At 45.5% G+C, this 26364-nt stretch overlaps 1 protein-coding gene across 2 annotated transcripts in view; it reads right to left on the bottom strand.

The window, feature by feature from the left end:
• mthfd1b (methylenetetrahydrofolate dehydrogenase (NADP+ dependent) 1b) overlaps positions 1 to 26364 on the bottom strand; it is a 96984-nt gene that overhangs the window by 39168 nt on the left and 31452 nt on the right. For both annotated transcript variants that reach the window (XM_043696891.1, XM_043696890.1), the window contains exons 6-15: positions 25248 to 25348; positions 21581 to 21717; positions 18567 to 18678; positions 12323 to 12450; positions 9963 to 10060; positions 7958 to 8131; positions 7519 to 7655; positions 4801 to 4847; positions 983 to 1090; positions 827 to 901 (exon numbers count right to left, since the gene is read on the bottom strand). In XM_043696891.1, coding sequence (XP_043552826.1) covers positions 827 to 901; positions 983 to 1090; positions 4801 to 4847; positions 7519 to 7655; positions 7958 to 8131; positions 9963 to 10060; positions 12323 to 12450; positions 18567 to 18678; positions 21581 to 21717; positions 25248 to 25348 — 1117 coding nt within the window. The remainder of the gene's footprint in view (positions 1 to 826; positions 902 to 982; positions 1091 to 4800; positions 4848 to 7518; positions 7656 to 7957; positions 8132 to 9962; positions 10061 to 12322; positions 12451 to 18566; positions 18679 to 21580; positions 21718 to 25247; positions 25349 to 26364) is intronic.

Genomic DNA, 26364 nt, shown 5'->3' with positions numbered 1-26364 from the left:
AGGGCCGAAGGGCCTGTACTGCGCTGTATTCTTCTATGTTCTATGTTCTATCTGATTGGAACTTGACTCGTTGGACAATTTGTTCATGGGATGTGGGGATTGCTGGCTAGGCCCACCCCTAATTACCTAGAAGACAGTCAAGGGTCAACCACATTGCCATGTAGCCTTTATAACATGCAAGCCAGACCAGGTAAGGATAGATTTCCCTCTCAAAAGGGGATCAGTGAACCAGATGGCTTTTTCTGACAATTGATAGTGGTTACATGCCAGTTTTAATTCCAGATTTGTACTGAGTTCAGATTTTACCATCTGCCATGGTGGGATTTGGGGCAGCATGGTGGTTCCGTGATGCCTCCAGTGCTAGGGACGCAGGTGACTGACTGTGTGGAGTTTGTACATTCTCCCAGTGTCTGTGAGGGTTTCCTCTGGACGGTCCAGTTTCGTCCCACAGCCCAAAGATGTACGAATTAGCTGGATTAGCCATGGCAAATGTGGGGATGGAGTGGGTCTGGGTGGGATGTTCTTCAGAGGGTCGGTGTAGACTCAGTGGGCTGAATGGCCTGCTTCCGCACTGTAGGGATTGTATGATTCGAAACCTTGCCCCCAGAACAATTGCCGGGGCTTCTGGATTACCAGTCTAGTGACACTACCACAATACCACTGCCTCCCCTTGGGTAGCAGGAGTGTGCTAATACTTTTCATTAACAAATATCTCAAGATGTGGGGCAAAGGTGGGTTGGCCACTGATCAGCCACAATCTCAGTGAATGGCAGAAGAGCCTGTGGGGCCGAATGGACTCCTCCTTGTCCTATGTTAAGACTCACACCTGCAATCTCCTGAGCTGAATCTGGCTGAATGCCCGAACTCCTTTATTGGAAGGTACCAGACGGTCGTACAGTGCCTGCAATGAAAGAATGGGGGATGGTTAGGCCATTTCCAAATGCACCAAGACGGAAGGCGAAATCTTCAAAGGTAACGATACCTTGTCAGATTGCGTGGCCTCATGGAACATGCGAGCGTCAATAGCAGCAGCGACCAGGTTGTTGGCAGCAGTGATGGCATGGATATCGCCCGTCAGGTGGAGATTGAACTGCAAGGAGACAAGCACCATCAGAGAACATAGGAAGGAAGCAGGACTGAAACCGGGTCTGCTCTCCTCCTTCCATCCCTACCCCCACCATCCTCAACTCCACAGCTATTTGGAGTACAGATCATGCTCCTCGGTCAGAAACATTTCCCAGCATGTCAAGTTAAAAAAAAACTGAATGACAAATGGACATAGGGTACGGAAAGAGTTAAAGGAAGTGCACAACTTGGGAAAAAAAAGGGATGAGGTGAGATCTGGGGCATGGATAGGGTGAACGTCCAAGGTCATTTCCCTGGGGTGGGGAGTCCAAAATTAGAAGACATAGGTTTAGGGTGAGAGGGGAAAAATTTAAAAGGAACCTAAGGGGCAAATATTTCACACAGAGAGTAGTGCTGAGGAATGGCAGATGGAGTTTAATTTAGATAAATGCAAGCTGCTGTATTTTGGGAAAGCAAATCTTAGCAGGACTTATACAGTTTTGAGTAGATTTGTAGCTCAGGTTGAGGTTTTGGATGTAGGTTTGCTCGCTGAGCTGAAAGGTTCATTTCCAGACATTTTGTTACCTTACTAAGTAATATCTTCAGTGGGCCTCAAGTGAAGCAATGCTGAAAATTCCTGCTGTCTAATTATATGTTTGGGTTTCTTTGGGTTGGTGATACCATTTCCTGTGGTGATGTCACTTTCTGTTCCTTTTCTCAGGGGGTGGTAGATGGGGTCTAACTCGATGTGTTTGTTGATAGAGTTTCAGTTGGAATGTTATGCTTCGAGAAATTCTCGTGCATGTCTTTGTTTGGCTTGTCCTGGGATGGATGTGTTGTCCCAGTCGAAGTGGTGTCCTTCCTCATCCATATGTGAGGATACTAGTGAGAGAGGGTCATGTCTTTTTGTGGCTAGTTGGTGTTCATGTATCCTGGTGACTAGCTTTCTGCCTGTTTGTCCAATGTAGTGTTTGTTACAGTCCTTGCACGGTATTTTGTAAATGACATTAGTTTTGCTCATTGTCTGTATAGGGTCTTTCAAGTTCATTAGCTGCTGTTTTAGTGTGTTGGTGGGTTTGTGGGCTACCATGATGCCAAGGGGTCTGAGCAGTCTGGCAGTCATTTCCGAGATGTCTTTGATGTAGGGGAGAGTGGCTAGGGTTTCTGGACGTGTTTTGTCTGCTTGTTTGGGTTTGTTGCAGAGAAACCGGCGGACTGTGTTCATAGCTGGAAAGTAAGATGGACAGGTGGGACAGGTCATGAGGATAGTGCTGAGCTGGAAGGTTGAAACAAGGGTAAGGTGCGGGGGGGAGGGGAAATGTAGAAACTGGTGAAGTCCACATTGATGCCCTGGGGTTGAAGTGTTCCGAGGCGGAAGATGAGGCGTTCTTCCTCCAGGCGTCGGGTGGTGAGGGAGTGGGGATAGAGGCGGCCCAGGACCTGCATGTCCTTGGTGGAGTGGGAGGGGGAGTTGAAATGTTCAGCCACGGGGCGGTGGGGTTGATTGGTGTGGGTGTCCCGGAGATGTTCCCTGAAGCGCTCTGCAGTTAGGAGTCCTGTCTCCCCAATGTAAAGGAGACCGCATCGGGAGCAACGAATACAGTAAATGACATTGCTGGAAGTGCAGGTGAAACCTTGATGGATGTGGAAGGCTCCTTTGGGGCCTTGGACGGAGGTGAGGGGAGAGGTGTGGGCACAGGTTTTGCAATTCCTGCGGTGGCAGGGGAATGTGCCGGGAGGGGAGGATGGGTTGTGAGGGGGCTTGGACCTGACACTCCTAGGGAGTGTTGCTGAACAAAGAGACCTTGGAGTGCAGAATCACAGCTCCTTGAAAGTAGAGTCGCAAGTAGAAAGGATAGTGAATAAGGTGTTTGGTATGCTTTCCTTTATTAGTCAATTGGGAGATCATGTTGTGGCTGTACAGAACATTGGTTAGGTCACTATTGGATTACTGTGTGCACTTCTGGTCTCCTTTTTTTCAGAAGGACATTCTGAAACATGAAAGGGTTCAGAAAGATTTCCAAGGAATGTTGCCAGGGTTGGAGGATTTGAGCTACAGGGAGAGGCTGAACAGGCTGGGACTGGAGCGTCGGAAGCTGAGAGGTGACCGTATAGAGGTTTATAAAATCATGAGGGGCATAGATAGGATAAATAGACAAGGTCTTTTCCCTGGGGTGGGGGAGTCCAGAACTAGAGGACATAGGTTTAGGGTGAGAGGGGAAAGATATAAAAGAGACCTAAGGGGCAACTTTTTCACACAGAGTGGTACGTGTATGGAATGAGCTGCTAGAGGACTTTGTGGAGGCTGGTACAATTACAACATTTACAAGGCATCTAGATGGGTATATGAATAGGAAGGGTTTGGAGGGATATTGGCCAGCTGCTGGCAGGTGGGACTAGATTGGGTTGGGATAACTGGTCGGCATGGATGAGTTGGACCGAAGGGTTTACTTTCATGCTAGACATCTCTATGAAAGGTTAAAACAGGGAGTCTGACAGAAAAGGGACAATATCTGAGGAGAAAGTTCAGTGATCAGGATGAAGAATGTCAGGTGACTCCACATGGAGGAAGATCAGGAAAAACGATTTTGAGGTCAGTTCAGGATAGGCACCAGTTATAGGCCTGGGATTACAGCACAACTTCCTGCTAGCTACAAGAGACTTGTAGTTCACCCTCACCCTATCGAAATACAGAGAATACAAGAGGAGTAACTTTCCCCATTAGCAAAAGCACACCACTGGGCTTATTTCTGAAATGAAAATGTCATTGCTATCTGATGGGCTCTGAACTGGAGGGAGGAAGGAGTGAAATACGAGTTATACCACACACAGAGATAGTTACAAATAAAATTACAGGAACCAGATGTTTGGCTGCAATTATACAGGGCCTTGGTGGGACTTGGTCTGCACTTTTGGTCTCCTTGTCCGAGGAAGGATAAACGCGGGGAGTCCAGAACCAGGGGATCATAGTCTAATGAAATAGGGGAGACCATTTAGGACTGAGATAAGGAAAAATATCTTCATCCAGAGAGTGGGGAACCTGTGAAATTCTCTGCCACTGAACGTGGTTGCGACCAGAACAGAGTATTTTCAAGAAGGAGTGAGGTGTAGTCCTTACACTGAAAGAGATCAAAGGGTATGGGGAGAAAGTGGGAAAAGGTTGTTCAGGGATGATCAGCCACGATCATATTGAATGACAGAGCAGGTTCAAAGGGCCGAATGGCCTCCCCCACCTCCTGTTTTCTATGTTTTTATTGGTCTAAATTTCAAAAAATATACAAAATATTTATACTGTTCAAAAGTCAGCTATGTCACCAAGCATACATCAGGACAATTGCAAGAATGCCAAATTTCAAACAGTCACAACAATTTAAAACTATTTAGTAAAAATCAAAAGTCTTTTATTCTAAGTTTGTGCGAAGATTTGTAGCTTGGGTGCTTGTTGTTGTGGTTCTGTTGGCCGAGCTGGAAATTTTTGTTGTAAAAGTTTCGTCCCGTCTAGGTGACATCCTCAGTGCTTGGGAGGCTTCGAAGCACTGAGGATGTCACCTAGACAGGGGACGAAACGTTTGCAACAAAAATTTCCAGCTCGGCGAACAGAACCACAACAGTCTTTTATTCTATACATTTTTCTCATTTAAAACAAAAACTGAATTAGGAGATTGAGAGTTCTAGCTTCAAGGCTACAAGAGAAGGCAAGTTCCGAGTCAGTGTGACAGTAGGGTAATATGTTACCTCTTCCATTGGGATAACCTGGGAATATCCACCACCTGCTGCTCCACCTGGAACAGATAAAATGCAACCAAGAGCTCTTATAATAGCGTTGAAGCCCCGAGGTAATCATAAACAAGCAAACGATTTGTATTTAGTTTTTATTTTAACATGCTTGTAGTTCCATATTCTCAAATCTGGCAGTTTCAGGATTCAGCTGTACTGGATTTCTGAACAAAGATTGGAGTGAACCACATAATCTAAATTGGAATATATTAATCCACTGAATAAGGAACATGAAACAACTAATGGATACCATTGCAGGATGTGTTAGCTACATTGCCATGTTGCTGCTAATAATAATTCACGTCTCATTAGCTGAATTTAATACTTCATCCATTGCTCCCGACTTCCCCATATCAGTACAGCCTGTGATAGGTTTTTTTGGATAGTATCAGGTTTTGGGTCACTGGGTTTGAGACAGCGTCCCTGTATATGAACCGTAAGAAGTAGATGCAGAATTCAGCAGAGCCTGCTCCATACTCGACAATGTCATATTAACACAGGAGTCAAAGTTCATCGAGTTAAATGAGAGTGTGGAGTTAAGGCCACAGTTAAATCAGCTGTGATTATACTGAATGGTACAGCAAGCTTGAGGGGCTGATTGGCCTACACCTGCTCTTAATTCATACGTCCCTACAATCTAACAACCCATCCATGAACACTCTACCATTCCGCACTATATTCACACCATCAGTCCTCTCAGCATATAAAAATCTATTGATCTGTCTTCAGAACAATTAGTTTTTTTATTTATTCACAGGATGAGGGTGTCGCTGTCTAGGTCAGTATTTATGGCCCATCCCTAATTGTCCAGAGGGCAGTTAAGAATCAACCACATTGCTGTGGGTCTGGAGTCACGTGTAGGACAGACTGGGTAAGAATAGTGGTTTCCTTCCCTCAAGGACATCAGTGAACCAGATGAGTTTTTCTGACAAACGACAATGGATTCATGGCAATCATTAGACTCTTAATTCCAGATATTTACTGAATTCAAATTTCACCATCTGCCTTGGCTGGATTTGAACCTGTGTCCCCAGGATGTTCCCTGGGTTCCTGGATTAACAGGCTGGCTATAACACCACGAGACCGTCAACTCCCCAATCACTGAACATCCACAGCTCTCCAGGGTACAGCATTTTAAAGATTCACAACCCTCAAAGTAAAGACATTTCTACTCATCTCAGCCCTGAATGGGCAACCTGTTATCCTTGTTTACTAGGTAACCATGGTTTTATTAAACCGGTTATCCTTGTTAGATACAGGATAACCATTTTATTAAACTGGTTATCCTTGTTAGATAAAGGACACCATGGTTTTATTAAACCAGTTATCCTTGTTAGATACAGGATAACCATGATTTTATTAAACTGGTTATCCTTGTTAGGTACAGGATAACCACGATTTTATTAAAAGTTGTGTTTCAATTAATGGAAACAGGATGCCTATAATCACAAGAATGCATCAAAGGTAGCCACGCTAATCCACGCAGAATGGAAGGAAAATATTCTTTAAACAGGTTCATTTTCATTTAAGACATTTGGGTAGCGACATGAATAAGAAGGGTTGAGAGGGATGCGGACTACATGCAGGTGAATGGGTCTAGTTTAGTTTAGTTGGCATGGACGAGCAGGGCTGAAGGCTCTGTTTCTGTGCCATGATTGAAACAGTGACTTAAACTTAATTACATGTAGCAACCCATCTTGGCTATTAGCTGATTAATGGTGGAATCTGGCCAGGATTCCACCAACAATGGTCTGTGCCTGGAAGCATCCAGGGTTTGATCCTTATGCAGTACTGCTTCTGATACACTCTGGTGTTGTATTCTTGTACAGTTTCTCAGCGCATTCATACTTAAAAGCCAGTCCAAAATTGAATGAAGGTTGAAGAGTTTCCAGTGAAAAAACTCTGCTGGGTACAACCTGTCACCAGACTCCTGGAACAAATCCTCTACTTGGGTTGTGGTAAGATGAGGACGATGAAAACCCCTTATGGATATCCTTGAAGCCTCCCTGAAACAATTAACGATTCATGGGGATCCCTGGGCAGTGACTGACCAAAGATGGAAAAGGTTTATTTGAAGAGACATTGAACATCTTGAGAGCGTGTGTGCAGAGGTGAGGTCAAGGTATTGGAGACAATAGACAAACAGCTCATCGTCCTGACTATCCAAGCACCACCCATCCTGCTCACAGCAGGATCACTGCACTGGATACACCAACCATCTCAGAAACCATCAAACCAGGCCACAATTCACCCTCAACACCAAGCCACTTCTTACACTTTTATATTTTAACATTTGTTTGTGGGACTTGGGTGTCACTGGCTGGGCCCAGCATCAATTGCCCAATCACTAAATACCCCGTTCAGAGTCAGAGTAGGTCAGCCACATTACTGCGGGTTTGGTGGCATGTATAGGCCAGACCAGGTGAGGACAGCAGATTTCCTTCCCTAAAGGTCAATGAACCAGATGTGTTTTTATGACAATTGACAACAGTTACACGGTGGCCATTAGGCTAGCTATTTGATTCCAGTTTTCTTTTCGTACTGAATTCAAATTTCACCAGAGTGAGAGATGTCCCCATGTCTCTAGGACACTAGCCTGGGGTTTTGGATAAAGCTAACCCACTAGACCACCGGCTCCAGAACCCCACCGAAGGCCCACGAGGAGGGGGAGGTTACCTTTGATCCCAAAGGTGGGGCCTTGCGAAGGTTGCCGAACACAAGCAAAAACATTGATGTCCAGGTGAGCTCCAATAGCCTGAGCCAGGCCGATCGTGGTGGTGCTCTTGCCTTCACCCAGGGGTGTGGGGGTGATGCTGCAATATAAACTGGCCATTTAGATAGATACACCCACCACTCCTCCCCCACCCTCACCCCCACACTCCTCCCCCACCCTCATCCCCACATTTCCCCCCCCCCCCACCCTCACCTCCACCACTCCTCCTCAGCCCCCACCACACCTCCCCCAAAGCCCACTCCTCTTCCACCTTCACCTCTGCTCCCCACCCTCATCCCTAGTCCTCCCCATCCCCACTACTCCTCCCTCACCCTCACCACTCCTCCCCAACCCCCACAACAGATATTGGAAGTGGGAGATTTTAAGAAAGGCTGGCTCTACCCTGTGACAACAACGTATTTCCCGTCTGGTTGGTCCTTCAGCCGGTCGATTGTGGTCAGTAGCACCTTTGCCTTCGATTTGCCGTACAGCTCCACTTCATCGGATAGCAAACCAACTTCCTTGGCCATGCGGCTGATGTGCTTTGGTGTGCAAGACCGTGAAATCACAATGTCACTGGTGGGAAATAATGATATTTTTCAAAAAAAAAAATTAAATAAATCCAAGCATCCAGAACAGAAAGCACCCAGCACTACTGCATTTCCCTCTGGGTCAGTTTCCATGTGTTTTAACTCCATAACTAACCCTGGTCTCAGGGTGTAGCATGCTCCCAGTTTAGAGAAGGCCATACATTCAGTACCCACTCAAAGGGCTGACATTTCCAGGGTGGTACTGAGGAAGTGCTGCTCTGTTGGAGATGCTAACCTTTGGGTAGCATCGAGGCCCTGATGCAAGAAGTTACCACAGTCTCCAGTGGAAGGACAAGGACAGTCTCTCTGGTTTTCTGGTCAATTTTTATCGCCAGTAAACATGATTGAAAAGAGATTAAATGGAAAAGATTGCACTGCTGTTTGTGGCATCTTGCTTTGCAAATACTGGTCATCACTTCCCTCACTCTAACACTTACTTACTCAACTGTGAAATATTTAGGGTTAGTGAATAGGCTTTAAACATTGAGACCCATTGGATTGTTATACACCCACAGGAACAGCAGGAGGCCATTCAGCCCTGATATGGAGTCAGTCTGCAGTCATGCATGCTTTCCAGTAGAGGTCTGTGTGATGATCAGGGATGAGGTGCTCAGTGGAGCTGACTCAGGAATCACACCCAGAATCTCCCATCGACAGTCAGAGTATCACATCAGTGAGGCAGTGGTCAAATACTCTCCACGGAACAAGAGGGACAGTGGGCACAGCACAACATCCGAGTATCTCTGTATGTCACACTGTGAGTGGGAAAGCAGGAAAGAATTCAACACCATATACTGACTTTAACAGTGCCTCGAACCAACAGCTCCAATTACTCATAAAATGCTTCTAACATAGAGGCCATTCAGCCCACTGTATCCATGCTAGCATTCTGCAAGACCAACTTAACTTGCCCCACTCCCACACCCACTCCTCCATTGCTCGGCAGCTATTTCCTCTTTAGATAATTGTCCAACTTCATGATAACAATCATTATTTACCTAGCTGCCGCCACCACATTCTCAGGCAGTGCATTCCACATCTTACCCACTCACTGTGTAAAACAAAGGCTTTTCTATTGCCATCATCACCTCTTTGCCATCCACCCTGGTTCTCGATCCTTCCTCCAAGGGAAACAGTTTCTCCCCATTCTTTGAGAATGGAAAGTAAGTGAGAGTCTCTTGTCAAGATACAGATAACTTTGCTTGGATAGGGTAGCTGCTTCCACTTTGATCAGATAGGCAGACCACTTCCATCCAGAAGGTCAAGAGCAGCAGATACATGGGAACACCATCCCCTGCAAGCTCGCCTCTGAGCCAATCTCCATCCTGACTTGGAAATATATCGCCGTTCCTTCACTGTCACTGGGTGAAAATCCTCAAACTTCCTCCCTAACAGCACAGTAGGTGTCCCTGAACTTTATCATGGCTCAAGAAGGCAGCTCACTACTCTCTTCTCCATGGCAATCAGAGACAGACAACAAATACTGCTCTAAGCAGTAAGACCAATATCGCGTGGGCCCTTAAAATGAAAAAGACCTTAAGACCATCAGAAATAGGAACTGGAGGAGGCCATTCAGTCCCTTGAGCCTGCTCCACCAATCGATAAGATCACAGCTGATCCAGCATTTCTCACATCCACTTTTCTACCTTTTCCCCATAACCTGTGATTCCCCGACTGATGACAAGTCTATCTCAGCCTTAAATATACCCATGGACTCCGCCCTCCACAGCTCTCTGTGGCAAGGAGTTCCAAAGACACTCAGCCCTCTGGGAAGGAAGTTCCTCCTTATCGCAGACACAGTGAGGCCACACACCTACCTGGGCACCGGCTCCACAAGTTTAAGCTTTGTGTATTGGATAGGCCACTTTCCTGGCTTGCAGTTCTTCAAATAGCGTTTTGCCCCCTCGACAGTGTTCTGTCACAGAGAATAACATTTATATCAGCACATTTTTTTATACTGTCATCTTCTCTTTTACTTAATATCCCACATTTCAAAGCTCCCGTTCTAATGGTGTCAACTTTTTACTTATTTATTCCTACACAGGTTGGGGGGCCAGCCCAGCATTTATTACCCATCCCTAATTGGATGGATGCTAGGAATCAACCACCTCGCTGTGGGTCTGGAGTCACGTGTAGGCCAGACCAGGTAACGATGGCAGTTTCCTTCCCTAAAGGATATTAGGTGGGTTTTTCCTGATAATGGATTCATGGTCATCATTAGACTCTTAATTTCAGATTTTTATTGAATTCAAATTCCACCATCTGCTGGGGCAGGATCTGAACCTGGATCTTGGGAACATTACCACAGTCCCTGGATTAATTGTCTAGTGATAATACCACTAGGTCGTTGACTCATTACAGAAACAGTGGCCCACCCTGTGCCTCAACCCAAACCCAGCCTGTGAACCCAATGAGATAGACCATGTGTATGAGTTTGGTCCCCCAGACACAGCTGTACAGACACACTTTAAAACTGGAAGCACAGAATACCCCAGGGAGCAGACTTCTTACCACCACTTCTACCTCACAAGCCCAAAGCTGAACCCAGCTCTCAGCTCGGCACTAATAATCATGTCTGGGACTAGCCTGGACTGCAGGCCCAATGCTGCAATAAGCCACAAGTGTGATCCAAGCGGCTAGAAGTGTTCTAGTTTAACTGGACTCTCAGATTTGCCCAATGGAAGCTCACTTTTTCCCACCAATTTTAGGATTAGGCCGAAACCATATCCACAGGCTGATAGCCAGAGGATACAAGAGTAGGACAACAGCCATAGGAACCAGAGGGAGGAATGGTGTGACATTTTAAACGAAAAATGCACCAAATTACGATAATCTGGAACACTCTGCCTGAAAGGGCAGTGGGAGCAAACTCAATTGTAACTTTCAATAGAAAGCTAGATAAATATTTGAAAGGAAAAACACCCAGGGTTCAGAGAAAAGGGCAAGGAATAGGGTTAATTTGATAGCTCTTCCAAAGAGTGGGTGGGCTGAATGAGTGATGTACGACTCTGGGAAATCTCCCCCCATCCCCCTTCTCAGCTGTTGCCTCTTGCTGTTGGATATATTCACAGCTGTCCTCTGGTACCCAATCCAGGCAGTGGATATTTATCCTTGCCAGAGTGACTCATGTCACCGGGATTGTCAGACAGTCAGTCAGCACCGACAGGATTGGAATGGATTTCCAACAGCTGCTCTAGGCCAGGCACTAACAGGCAAGAGAAACAACAAAGATCCTGGCAGTAACGCCAGTACTCCCACACCCAACCTGGCACTGGGGAATTTCAGTGCCTGGCAGTTGTCTGTTTGGGAATCTGCAGGGTGGTGGCATCACAGAGTCAGCCTGAACGTCACTGAGGAATCAGCTGCTCCTTAAGGTGGTGTCCTGGGTTGTTACAGCAAGAAGACTGGATACTCTGAAGGTGTGTGCAGTAACTGGAAAACGTTTCACAAGATACTGAAATAGGTTGTGGTAAACTGTTGTGAGGTGCAAAGGAACTTCATTTGTACTATTTTAATTGGTTTTCAGTGAATTCACAAAAAAACAGGTCTACTCGACTTATCTAATTCACTCTTTGGGTAAAGTTCTCAACCCCAATATCCCAAAGTCCCTGTACTGGAGATGGTGCCTGGGAGTAAACCACTGATTTCATTCTAGATGTGTATTTTAGCTCAAAGATCCTTGCAAAAATGGAAGAATCTCCCATCATGAAAATATAGAAGACTGGAGCAGAAGGTGGCCAATTGGCCCAAGGAGCCTGCTCCACCATTCAATATGATCATGGTTGAGCATCCAACTCAGTCCCCTGTTCCTGCTTTCTCCCATATCCTTTAGCCCCCAATAACATTGTCTAACTCCTTCTTAAAAACATTCCAGGTTTTGGCCTCAACCGGTTTCTGTAACAGAGAATTCCCAGGCTCCTCACTCTCTGGGTGAAGACATTTCTCCTCATCTCAGTCCTAAATGGTCTACCAATTAGCTTCAGATGCAATACTTCCCCCCCAATTCCCCCCCCCCTGCGCCCCCACCCAGCGGGGTCATAAGGAACATTCTTCCTGCATTTACCCTGCTAAATTCTATAAGAATGCAATGGGTTTCCATGAGATTCCCCCTTCACTCATCAAACCAATCTCCCCCAAAGCAAGAGTGAAGTTAATAGATGAAAATGAGCAAACTCACTGCCATAAGCATACAGACAGTCATCGGCCCCACTCCGCCAGGCACCGGGGTGATGTACGAAGCCACTTCTTTGGCTTCATTGTAAGCCACGTCACCAACCACACGCTTCCCACTCGGCTTGGTGCTGTCTGAAACAAAACAGGGGGGCACTGTTACAGCAAACACTGACATTAGTGAGCATGAAAGTACCTGGGACACACTCAGAGGAATCCACACTCAGGGGAGTCACATACAGAATTACTGATATGAGAGACAGCAAGAGAGATAGAGAGTGAGAGTGACAGAGTTACAACCTGGGGCTCAGTCAAGGTGTTGAGTTTGATGTGAACGTTTGTGACATATTGGTAGACACTTGGGCTTCCATATGACTGAGCCACATACACTAGGGATGCAGTCTCAAATGATCTAATAATTACAAGGAGTCATAACTTAAAGGCAATTTTTAACTGAACCCCTTAATGAGTTTGCAATCTCTAAATCGCAAATATTTACCTGGTGTGGCATTGCGTTATAATTCATCAATGGAGTGTGCATTGCTTTGGCAACATGCACTTTTAAAAACTTGTTGCAGCCTGGAAGTAGAGCTGAGCTCTGCCTGTATTGGAGGGATTTTCAGGTTGACACATAACCCATTTGGTCACTTTACGAACACACCTTTCTCAGCCATCAGTTAGGTGTTTAGATGCACTTGGGTATTGCTAATTGTGGAGAGAATATGTCCAAAAGGTACTTAAATTCCTTGGAACTGTCCAAACAGCGCACTGGCAAGGTCTGAAAACAGGTCGACTATGTGTCAGGATGTCAAGAGGTGTTGACAAGCATCGATTTGACCAGCATTACCAAGTGTTGAACTGTCAAGAACTGTTCCAATGTGCTTTGATGAACAAGAATACTCATCTTCATAGTCACTCTGCGATGTAGTACTTTAAGTAACTGAACTATATTTCTTCTCCTATGTGCACGAGCACTTACAAATACTCAATGAGCTGGCATGGCAGATGAAAGGAGAAGGGGTGGGTGGCAGTAAGCACGGAGTTGCCATAAGCGTGGGAGGGACCGTGTGAGATTGGTTCAGGGCATAGCACATAAGGGACCACGCACTCGCAAAAGTCTCAAGGAATTGGCTAAAACAAGACAGAATTCAAGTAAGTGGTTTTAGCCATTTCCGAGTGTCTTTTCACACAGAACAATTAAACGATATGGCTGATTTCCCAAATGGTCTTTTCCATGTTGATGGGACACTTTCGACTGTTTATTGAATTGAAATGTTTGTTGACAAAAGAGTTTAAGCATTTAAGAGCTAAACATTCAAGTGAAATGTTTCAAATAAAAACAAAACACTGCTGAATATTGCTGAATTTCTCCACCATTACTTCAGTGAAATGCTTTTTTACAAAAGGGACCAGCTTTAGCAATTTCCATGTATTGGATTTCTTTGTATGTGTGGTGTCCTACCAATAGTGACATCATTAATAGAATAATAGTTTGGAACGCTGAGTCTACTGGGCCTAAATACCACCCTCCGTACCTGGATCCTGGATTTCGTGACTGGGAGACCCTCAGTCAGTCTGGATTGGAAACAGTATCTCCAACACCTTCACACTGAGCACGGGGTCCACCCAGGGCTGTGTGCTCAGTCCACTGCTGTTCACCCTGCTGACACACAACTGTGCAGGGATGCACTTTTCAAAACATATAATTAAGCTTGCTGCTGACACGACTGTAGTGGGTCTCATAGCGATGAGTCAGCAAAGAAGAGGTGCAGCGACTAACGGACTGGTGCAGAGCCAACAACCCATCTCTGAATGTGGACAAGATGAAAGAGATATTTGTCGACTTCAGGAGGGCATGGAGCGACCACTCTCTGCTGGACTTCGATGGCTCCCCTGTGGCGATCATGAAGAGCACCCAACTTCTTGGCATCCACCTGATCCTTCAACACCAACTCCATAGCCAAGTAAGCCCAGCAGCGTCTCTACTTTCTGTGCAGACTGAGGAAAGCCCACCTTCCACCCCCCATCCTCACTACATTCTACAAAGGGTTCCTTGAGAGTACCCTGAGCTGCTGTATCACTGCCTGGTTCAGGAATTGCACCGTCTCGGATTGTATAGCCCTACAATGGATAGTGAGAACAGCTGAGACGATCATTGGGGTCTCTCTTCCTTCCTTTAGGCATTTATAGAGTAACCTCGATTACCCAAACACCACAGACAGGGAATATTATGCTCGGATGCTCAAATAATCAAATGCTGGATAACACAGTTGAACCAAGCATCGGGACCTTGTGATTTTGTCCGGATAATGCGAAATTCGGATAATCGAGTGCTGGATAATAGAGGTTCCTCTGTACACTACACGCAGCATCCGAAAGGCTAAGGGCATTGTGGAAGACTCCACACACCCCTCACTCAAACTCTTCTCCCTCCTGCCATCTGACAGAAGATACTGGAGCATTCAGTCTCTCACAGCCATACTGTGCAACAGCCTCTTCCCCCAAGCCACCAGGCTCCTTAACACTGTATGACTGGACTCTATTCCATCTGCAATTCTTGGCATAACTTTTCGAATTGTTGCTAAAACAATGTTTTATTAATGATCATTCATTATTACACTGTAATTTATCCACCACTGTGTCTTGTCTCGTCAGGAATTACTGTGCTGTCATGCATGTTTTGCGCTTTCCTTACACACTCTAAGCTGTCCTGTGTATGAAAGTACTCTTGTGTAGTTTGTGTTGGCCATGTAGCACCTTGCTCCTGGGGGAATGCTGTCCCATTTTGACTGTATAAGTTGTATATGGTAAGAATTACAAATAAAATTACTCTTGACTCTTGCCTCTCCTGGCTAGAGGGCATCAGTTTAAGGTTAAGGTTGAAAAGAATAAATAGGGAACCTGAGGGGCAACCTTTTTACACAGAGAGTGGTACGCATATGGAATGAGCTGCCAGCGGAAGTTGTTGAGATGGGTACATTAACAACATTTAAAAGGCATTTGGACAAATACATAGATAGGAAAGATTTAGAAGGATATGGGCCAAGTGCAGGGAAATGGGGTTAGTGTGGATGGACATTTTGGTCAGCATGGACCAGTTTGGATCTGTCTCTATGCTGTAGGACTCTGACATAAGGAAAACTTTTCCACTTGTGGAAAGGTCCAGAAGTGGGAATCATTCATATGAGACAAAGTTGCTAATAAATTCCATCTGGAATTCAGGAGAAACACCTTCAGGAACCCAGAGACCAAAGATTCTGACTATGCTAACCTACAACATAGTTGATCTGAATATGATCATACTAATCAGGAACAGGTGGAGGCCATTCAGCAAGATGCTGGCTGAAGTAACTGCAACCTCAAGTACATGTTCCTTCCTACCCCTCGTAACCTTTCACCCTTCACTTAACAAGAATTGATCTACCTCTGTCTTAAAAATATTCAAGAATTCTGCCAACTTTTCAGAAGAGAGTTCCAAATACTCAATTATCTGAGAAAAAAAAATCATCTAATCTCTGTTTTAAATCGGTGATAACTGATTTTTAAACAATGACCCCTGGTTAGGTTCTCCCATGGGGGAGGAAACATCTTGTCCACATCCAGCCTGTCAAGACCCCTCAGGATGTTACAGGTTTCAATTAATCAATCCCCTCTCACTCTTCTTGCAGACGTAAACCTAATCTGGCTGTTTCCTCATAAAGGCAACCCACCCACTCTAGATATTAGTGTGGGAAACCTTCTTTGAACTGCCTTCAGTGCATTAACATCCTCCGTAACAAGGTGATCCACCACAGATCCTCCAGATGTGGTCTCACCAATGTCCTGTATAATTAAAACATACTCTCGCTGGGGGAAATGGTGTTCTTTATCCCATGAAAGAAAGAACATGTTTAGAGAAACTTAGATTAATAAGTAAGGGAGAAAGGAGCTGGAGGACACGTACATGTGGAAATGAAAGATATGGGAGGAGGCTTGTACAGAGCTTTAACATACTGGGCTGAATGTTGTTTCTAGAATTACACAGAAACAGACCAATGTCCATTTGTATAGTAAAGCCACCAGAGTCTTACCAGACCATAGGGCTGCTCTCTCTCTACACATGGTTTAACCTGACAGTCAGCACGCCTCAGGTGAGAGGAGAGATTGAGAAGGAGAGTCCTTCAGGTGACCTCAATCAGTGCTGGAATTGAACCCATGCTGTGGGAGTCTCTTTGAAAACCAGCCATCCAGCCAACGGAGCTAACTCACCTTTGCACAGTGACACTAATTTCGTAAACTATTCCAAGGTGCTTTGAGGGAGCAACTATCAGACAGGAGTACAGAAACGTTGTGCAATTGCAGAAGAGGTAGCAGCAGAATTAGCCATTCAGTCTGCTCTGACGCTCAGTGAGATTTTGACTGAACTAATAATCTCCACTTCTTGTCTTTACCCCATACTCTTTGATTTTCTTGCTGATTTAAAACCTGTCTCTCAGCTTCGAGTATTCTTAGCGACTGTGCCCCAACAGATCTTTTTAGTAAAGAATTCCACAGATGCACTACCATCTGAGAAGAAATTCCTCCCCCCATCTCTGTTTTCAGTGAGTAACCCCTTACCCTGAGACAGTGATCATTATATCATGTGATAGTGATAATGCCCTCTGGTCTTTGGCTCTGCACAAAGGGAAGCAACCTAACCATATCTACCCGGGAAGAATCTGCACCCTATACAGAACAAGTGCATTCTTTTTACTCAGTGGGAAGCAGTAGTCCAGTTGTGAACTAGCCCGCATTTTATACAGTTACAGATTAGCTGTTCTTGTATTCTATGCTTTGGCTAATTAGGGCATACCCCATATTCCTTGCCTTCTTATCTACCAGCTCTAGTACATTCAGGATTCTAAGGATATGCACGGCAAAGTTCCTCTGATCCTGAGGACTTTCCAGGGTCCTACCATTTATATTGTGTAACCTTTTTCTTTGTTAGCCCTATCCAAGTGCATTGTCTCATTTTTCTAGATTGAATTTCATTTGCCATTGCTTTGGCCACCTGACCAGTCCATTGACATCCTTCGCCAGTTTACAGCTATCTTCTAACACTTTGCTACTCTACCAATTACTGTGTCATCCAAAACTTCTTAAGTGGGCGGCACAGTGGTTAGCACTGCTGCCTCACAGCGCCAGAGACCTGGGTTCAATTCCCACCTCAGGCAACTGTCTGTGTGGAGTTTGCACATTCCCCCCATGTCTGCGTGGGTTTCCTCTGGGTGCACCAGTTTCCTCCCACAGTTCAAAAAGGTGCAGGTTAGGTGAATTGGCCATGCTAAATTGCCCGTAGGGGATTGGGTCTGGGTGGGTTGTGCTTCGGCAGATCGGTGTGGACTTGTTGGGCCGAAGGGCCTGTTTCCACACTGTAAGTAAGTAAGTAAGTAAGTAAGTAGTCAGGTTAGGTGATCAGAAGCTTACTAAGTGTTTTAAACCCGAAGACTGAGGTACAGAGGTAGAGAGGCGGGGAGGCGGAGAGAGTGAGTGAGACTGAAGGCACGGCAATCAAAATAGGGGATACCCGAGAGACGAGAGTGGAGGAATACAGAGATGGAGAAGATTGCAGAGGTGGAGAAGATTACAGAACTGTTTTAAAATGAAGTTACAAACTTTAAAACTCAGCTGTTGCTGGACCGTGAGCCAATGTCAGTCAGCGAGGGTCAATGAGGGTGGATGAGGCTTGGTGAGAGTTAATGGTCAGATTTGTATGAGCTGAAACTCAGAGGTTACATGAACGTAAAAGCTCCTGTGGCTTCTATCTGTGAGGAGTAAGGGAAATCCCCCAATGTATTAGTCAATTCCCAAGCAGCATCACTTACAGAAATAAACCATCTGCTCATTTTAAATGCTGCGTGTGTGGTAGCTTGCTGTGCACAAACTGGTTGCTGCTTTTCCTACAATGACAATAGTGCCAACATTTAGAGATGTAGTGCATTGCTGGGACACCTGTTTCCACTACTAAAGTGCAAGTTCGTCTTCAGACAGGACGATGAAAAGAGAGGGTTGATTTAGTTCAGATATGGAGCTGACTTTGCCCACATCAGTTCACCATCGAAGGCAACAAGGAAAGCAGAAAGAGAGCAGAATCCTGGCTCAAAGTCTCCCCTACCTTGAGAAAACTTGCTTTGGTCCTCGTTTCAAGGGACTGAGGTCTATCACCATGAAAGGGAGAAAGGAAATAAAGACGAGGACTTGTAAATAATTTTCCAATCAGAATCTCCTCTCACCGGGAATGTAGTTGATGCCACAATCGATGACGACAGCACCCGGTTTGATCCAGTTTCCTTTCACCATCTCAGCTTTGCCAGCTCCAACCACCAAAATGTCAGCTCTCCCAATCTAAAGAGAAAGAGGATGCTTTGAGATAGACATCATCAGCCAGAGACAAGGTTCAAACTAACACACCTGAGGGTCAATGCTCTAGCTAAGAGAAGCCAGACAGGTGAGTCAATAGAGGTCATCAACACTGTGAAGGGATTCAATAGAGCTGACATAAAGTACACGTCTCCACTTGGAGATGAGTCTGAAACCAATCAATAGAAGACAGTCATTAATTCAGGTACATTCAAATGATGCATTAAAGAGGGCATTGGATGTTTACTTGGAGAGAAAAAGAACTTAAGGAATCGGAATGGGCCTGTCGAGTCTCCTCCCCTGCCATTGACTTAATCATGGCTGACCTACTCGTGGACTCAGCTCCACTTACCCATCCTTCAGGAGGGTTTCAAGAATGTAGATCCTCACCTCTTCCAATTAACTCGCAAAGGGCTAAGAAACATGGCCCGAGTCAGCCACCATTTATTTTCCCTGGAATCCTTTGTCCCCGATTGCTCCAACCATTCACAGCCTCTCACCTAGGCCGCCAACTGCCCTCCCCTCTTATCGCCATAGTTAGAGCTCCACTTACCCACCCACTCACCATAACCCTTAATTCCTTTACTGTTCAAAAATCTATTTATCTTTGCCTTAAAAACATTCAATAAGGTAGCCTTAATTGCTTCACTGGGCAGGGAATTCCACAGATTCACAACCCTCTGGGTGAAGAAGTTCCTCCTCAACTCAGTCTGAAATCTGCTCCCCCTTATTTTGAGACTATGCCCCCTAGTTCTAGTTTCACCCAGTAGTCATAACAACCTCCCTGGTTCTATCTTTTCTATTCCCTTCGTAATTTTATACATTTCTATAAGACCCTCCCCCCTCTCCTATCTTCTGAATTCCAATGAATATAATCCCAGTCTACTCAATCTCTCCTCATAAGCCAAACCCCTCAACTCTGGAACCAACCCAGTGACCCTCCTCTGCACCCCCTCCTGTGCCAGTACATCCTTTCTCAAGTAAGGAGATCAAAACTGCACACAGTACTGCAGGTGTGGCCTCACCAGGGCCCTGTACAGCTGTAACATAACCTCCCTGCTTTTAAACTCCATCTCTTGAGCAATGAAAGACAATATTCCATTTGCCTACTTAATTACTTGCTGCACCTGCAAACCATTTTTTTTTGTGATTCACACACAAGGACATCCAGGTCCTTTGCACAGCAGCATGCTGCAAATCTTTTACCATTTAAATAATAGTCCATTTTGCTGTTATTCCTACCAAAATGGATGACCTCACATTTACCAACATTGTACTCCATCTGCCTGACCCTTGCCCACTCACTCAATCTACCTTTACCCCTCTATAGACTTTCAGTGCCCTCTATAAACTTTGCTGAGCAAAGGTATGGAGCAAAAGCAGGAGATTGGCACGAGGGTTAAAACGAAGAGTGGGGGGGAGACAATTCAGCCCCTTCAGCCTTCTCAAAGATTTAATACAATCATGGCTGATCCCATCTCGGCCTCAACTCCACTTGCCTGCCCTCTCTCCATAACCTGTTACTAATTCAAAATCTCTCTCTCTCTCTCTCCTTAAGTTTACTCAATGTCCCAGCATCCACCGCAGTCTGGGGGAGTGAATTCCACAGATTCACGATCCTTTGAGAAGTCATTTCTCCTCATCCCGGATCAAGATGCACAGATGATGAATCAAATGGCTTCTTTCTGCACCATTTTCAGTTTGTGGCTAATAAATCCAGTCGGGGCTTCAGGCAAAACTTCTCTAGCCAGACAGTAGGGAGAATGTGGATCTTTAATATTGAGGTGAATAGCACCAGTGCATTTAGGAGAAAGCTTATTAGGGATGGGAGGCTATGTTGATGGGTAAGAGCACTAACTGCAATGAATAATAATTCCACGCCAAAGGCAAGCGGGCAGAGACAGGATGCTGCAAGCAACGCATAATGCACAAACAGTAAAGATTGCTCTCGTCTGCAAGATCATGAGGTTCCATCATTGACTACACCTTCACCACCAGAGGCAAGTAGGTAACTAGATTCAATGGGCAAACAACTGGAGGATCAGAAACACTTAAATGGGGTGAGACACCATGGAATCTGCTGGTCACATGTGGCCTTGCCCATCTCCTGCTTCCTTGGAAAAGCCTTTGCATTGATATAGCACCCTTACTGTAGCAAACCATCACAAGGTGCTTCAGAGGGAAGTTTATAGTGAGCCACGCAGAGGAGGTAGTGGGACCAATCACATAACAAAGGTCTGATCAAAGCGATGAGTTTTAACAAGTGCATGAAGAGAGAAGGAGATGCTTAGGGAGGGGAGTTACAGAGGTTTGGGCCAAGGTGACCAATAACAGGAGGAGGGGAATGGGAGATGCACAAGAACATCAGACAAACAAAGAGGGACAGAGCTCTCAGACTGTGGGGTGATCGGATGTAGGGGAGGAAACCATGGAGGAATTTCAGCACATGGAGCCATGTGTTTAGGGAGATAGAAGAGTTTTAATCTCTGGGTGTTGACTAGTGAAGGGTCTCCTGACAGGCACTTGGTCCAGATGGCCTAGCCCTCAGGAGCAAAGCTGTTCTCCCAGTTTCTCTGGTTGGTGAGTTGAACCCCAATTAAATTCCACTGAATTTTGCCCCAGCCACAGGGAAACACAGTTAGGAGGGTTTCAAGAAAGTAGATCCTCACCTTTTCCAATCAACCAGCAAAAGGCTAAGAAACGGGGCCCGAGTCATTCACCATTTTCCTGGAATCCTTTGTTCCTACAGGACCATCAGTGCGTTAGTGACAACCTCATCTAGTCCCCAAGAGCAAGACGCCTGGCTTTACTCCAAATCACACTCAGCCCCTCACCTAGTCCGCCCACTCCCCTTTCCTCTTATCACTGTAGTTACAGCTTCCCTTACCTCCCCCGGCAGGTCAGCCGTCTTCGAATGGCAGGTGGTTACAGTGGCGTGGTTTGATACCAGGAGGTCCCGCATGGGGGCACCAACTATCTTGCTCCTTCCAATAACGACAGCTCGAGAGCCAGCCAGCTTCACTCCTGCAGCAATGGGAGACAGAAGGCATTCAGAGAGACAACTTGGGTTTGGAGAGACAGACAACCTATACATCGGTGGATCACGAGTTCAGAAAGCAGGCCATTCGGCCCATTGTGCTGATATCAGCTCTTTCAAAGAGACATCCAATTAACCTCAAGACCCTGCAAAAAAAGATTTACAAGGATGTTACTGAGCCTGGAGGGGTTGAGTTGCAGGCAGAGCTGGATAGGCTAGGACTTTTTAAACCCCTGGAGCCTTGGGGGCTGAGGGTTGACTTTTTATAAAGTCATGAGCTGCATAGTTAGGGTCAATAGTCAAGGTCTTTTCCCCAGGGTAGGGGAGTCTAAAACTGGAGGGCACAGATTTAGACACTCTGGTTTTGATGCTTCACAGGAAGCCTGTTCCCCCACTTGAGGCCAGGATCCAGTGGCTGTAATCCTACAGTCCTCAGGCCTATGCTGCTGCTCAAGTTCATCAAGAGCAGACTCACTCAGTCCTGTTCAGAGCCTGGGCTCCCACCATTTCCCGAAGTTTCTCCAGTATCCTTAAGGCACAGTCCAGGAGGGTGACAGATGAGTGCAGCTCTGACAATAACTCGACAAGTTCAGCAGGACAAAGCAGTGCACTCGATCACCATCTCATTCACCACCTGAAGCACTGACACCACGGTGCCACATGTTCTGTCCTTTTCAGGCATTATTTCCCAAACTCGCAACTCCCACTGCCGAGAAAGATTAAAAACAGAAATTGCTGGAGAAACTCAGCAGGTCTCACAGTATCTGTGGAGAGAGAAAAAGAAAAGTCAACACTTCAAGTCCAGTCACTCTTCCTCAGAAGGGTTTACAGTTTTGAAGATCGATCACTGGACTTGAATCGTTAACTCTGTTTTTTCTCCACAGATGCTGCCAGACTTGCTCAGTTTTTTCCAGCAAGTTCTCTTTCTGTTCCAGATCTTCAGCACCCGGAGCTTTTTGTTTTATTTTGTCCCAGTGCGAGACGGCCGGTAAAGTCCATGACCACCTCCAAGGCACACATCACCCTGATATGAAACTATATTGCTATTCTTCCAGTGTCAATAGTGAGGCATGGGATCAAATCCCTACATGGGAGATGGTGCAATCTGAATTCAGTAAAGACACTGACCCAATTTCAACTCCATAGCCAGTGTCAATTGTTACCAATCTCCCCTGGGGAAGGAAATCTGTCGTCCTTACCTGGTCTGCCCGACATGTAACTCCAGGCCCATACGTGTCTGATACATTAATGGTTCAGTGTTTCAGTAACTAGTTAGAGGTAACAGCTAATGGTGGGAGAGGTTAGCTGTCTTTCTCTTCTTGGTGACTTCACTGCAGAGTGAGATAAAGAGAGGTGCTCTCTCTTGCAGTTTGCAGACCCTCTGACTCTGTATTGTTCATACACTCTCTGACCACCATCTGGCCAGGAGACAATCAGAGTACTGTTGCCACGCTGATGATTATTCGCCCCCGTAACTAGTCCGGATTGCACAAACCAATCGACAATCTGTCACTGGGCAGAGCTTGCTCGGAACATACACACCCACAGCGGCCATTGGATCTCAAACATCTTTCTCCCCCAATCTCCCCCACTGCTTGAAGATGATTGATGAGGGGAGGGCACTGGATGCTGTCTACATGGACTTGACCAACACATTTCATAAGATCCCTCATGGTACGATGGTACTGAAGATCATATTGCATGGAATCCAGTGAGTTGGTAAGTCGGATACAAAATTGGCTTGGTCATGGAAGCCATGATGTGGAGGAGCCGGTGTTGGACTGGGGTGGACAGAGTTAAAAATCACACAACACCAGGTTATAGTCCAATAGGTTTATTTGAAATTACAAGCTTTCAGAGCATTGCTACTTTGTCAGGTTGATGAAGGAGTAGTGCTCTGAAAGCTTGTACTTTTAAATATACCTGTTGGAGTATAACCTGGTGGTGTGTGATTTTTCTGACTGTGACCAGTGCTGTTCCACAAAGATCAGTGCTGGAGCCTCTGTCGTTTGTAATATATATATAAATGATTTGAATGAACATGCTAGTGGTCTGATTAGTAAGTTTGCAGATGACACGGAAGTTAGTGGAGTTGTGAATAGTAAGGAAGGATATTAGAGGATACAGCAGTATGTAGATTAGCTGGAAAATTGGGTGGAGAAATGGTTGATGGAGTTTAATCCAGACAAATGTGAGGTGATGCATTTTGGGAGGTCAAATGCAAGAGAAAAATATACTGTAAATGTCAATTTACATTGATGAAGGAACATTGAACTACAGAGGGATCTTGGGGTGCAGGTCCATAGCTCCCTGAAAGTGGATAAAGTGGTAAAGAAGGCATATTGCATGCTTGACTTAATTGGCTGGGGCATCGAGTATAAAAGTTGGCAAGTCATGTTGCAGCTGTATAAAACTTTAGTTAGGCCACACTTGGAATAATGTGTGCAGTACAGTTATTGTGTGCACTATAGGAAGGATACGAAGGCTTTGGAGAGAGAGTGCAAAAGAGGTTTACCAGGGTGTTGCCTGGATTGGAGTGTATTATATATAAGGAGAGCCATAGTGGCTCAGTGGTTAGCATTGCTGCCTCACAGCACCAAGGACCCAGGTTCAATTCCACCCTCCATTTTGGGTTTCTTCCAACAGTCCAAATGACCTGAGAAATTGCTCATAGTGTCCAGGGATATGTAAACCAGGTGGGAAATTAGGGTTACATGGATAGGATGAGTCTGGGTGGGATGTGCTTCGGAGGGTCAGTGTGAATTTGATTGGCCATTTGGCCCGTTTCCACACTGTAGGGATTCTATGAGAGGTGAACAAACTTGGATTTTTTCATGAGAGTGTCAAAGGCTGTGGACGACCCGATAGAAGTATATAAAATTCTGAGAGACATGGTGCATAGTTGAACTCTTTTTCCCAGAGTAGAAATGTCAAATACTAGGGGGTATAGGTTGAAGGTGAGAGGGGGAAAGTTTAAACGAGGCATGTGAGAAAAGACTTTCATACAAAGGGTGGTAGTGCCTGCCAGGGAATCGTCGAAGCAGATCCAATAACAAAGGCAGACACATGAACTGGCAGGGAATAGAGAGAAGGGACCACGTGCAGGCTGATGGGAGTAGTTCAGAATGGCATCATGGTGGCCGAAGGGCCTGTTCCTGTGCTGTACTCTTCTAGGTTCTAAAGCAACAGTGTAAACACAACTCACAATGAGTCTCAGGAACTCTTTCAAAAGGGAAGTGAATCTTTCCATTTGAGTCCTCAATTCAAACGTAAAGTAAAAAATGTGGTCTTAACATAATTCTCTATCCCAGAGGACTGTAGCTGCTCAGTTGTTGGATATAGTCTAAATGGAGACCAGAGGTGATCAGAGATCCAGGAATCGTGGCATTTAGGGACTGGGGTGAAAGTGGGATTGATGGAAACGTTCAGGCACAGTCTTAGTGAACGTCAGACCAGGTTGGAGGAGTGGCCTACTCCTAATCCCATTTTATGTTCCTGTTTGAAATGTAGTTCCTACCTGTGTGTTTAATTAGCTCCAGACAGCCATTGGGAGTACAGGGGATGAAGCAGTCACCCAGGTCTCCACGAGCCAGTTTCCCTGCATTAATGCTGGTTAATCTGGAAGGAACAATCATTGAGTGTTTCAAAAAACAAATGGCATGTACTGCGAATCCATCCAGTGTTTTACAGCACACTCACTACATGTCACATCTATCCCTGATGAGAGAGTGTGAAGCTGCCAGCTATTCACTGGAGTGCCTGGTCACAACTCACACTTGACATTTCTTCTCTTCTTCAGGAAGATACTGATGTAGAGGACCATCTCCAATTACCACCTTTTCAACGCAATCGCAGTTGGCCAATAAATGCTGGCCTCACCTATCACATGCACATTCCAAAATGAACTTGCATCAGTCAAGTCAAAACATATCAATCAGGACATTCCCTGAATCCACTCTGGTTAAGGAACAGCAAATGCAACTTTAGTACTGATCCAGATTAACGAACCATTCCAAAGCTGTCAGCTCAGACTGCAGTCACTATCCTTGTTGCTAAAGTGAACAGATTTGAATCTCTCTCTCATTCAAAGAATGACAGAGGAGTTTTCCTTGCAACCAAACGTCAGTTTAAAGACAAAACAACTGATGATTGTTATCACAGTGCAGGTCACGGGAGCTGGCTGTCAGCAGGTTGGCTGCACTTCCATAAGACCATAAGACATAGGAGTGGAAGTAAGGCCATTCGGCTCATCGAGTCCACTCCGCCATTCAATCATGGCTGATGGGCATTTAACTCCACTTACCCGCATTCTCCCCGTAGCCCTTAATTCCTTGTGACATCAAGAATTTATCAATTTCTGCCTTGAAGACATTTAGCGTCCCAGCCTCCACTGCACTCTGCGGCAATGAATTCCACAGGCCCACCACTCTCTGGCTGAAGAAATGTCTCCGCATTTCTGTTCTGAATTTACCCCCTCTAATTCTAAGGCTGTGCCCACGGGGTCCTAGTCTCCTCGCTTAACGGAAACAATTTCCGAGCATCCACCCTCTCCAAGCCATGTATTATCTTGTAAGTTTCGATTAGATCTCCCCTTAATCTTCTAAACTCCAATGAATACAATCCCAGGATCCTCA

This window comes from Chiloscyllium plagiosum, chromosome 10 (genome assembly GCF_004010195.1).
Source record: "Chiloscyllium plagiosum isolate BGI_BamShark_2017 chromosome 10, ASM401019v2, whole genome shotgun sequence".
Taxonomy (NCBI): Eukaryota; Metazoa; Chordata; class Chondrichthyes; order Orectolobiformes; family Hemiscylliidae; genus Chiloscyllium; species Chiloscyllium plagiosum.
The sequence above is the reverse complement of the archived record's forward strand: the minus strand, read 5'-3'. Positions and strand labels throughout refer to the sequence as shown.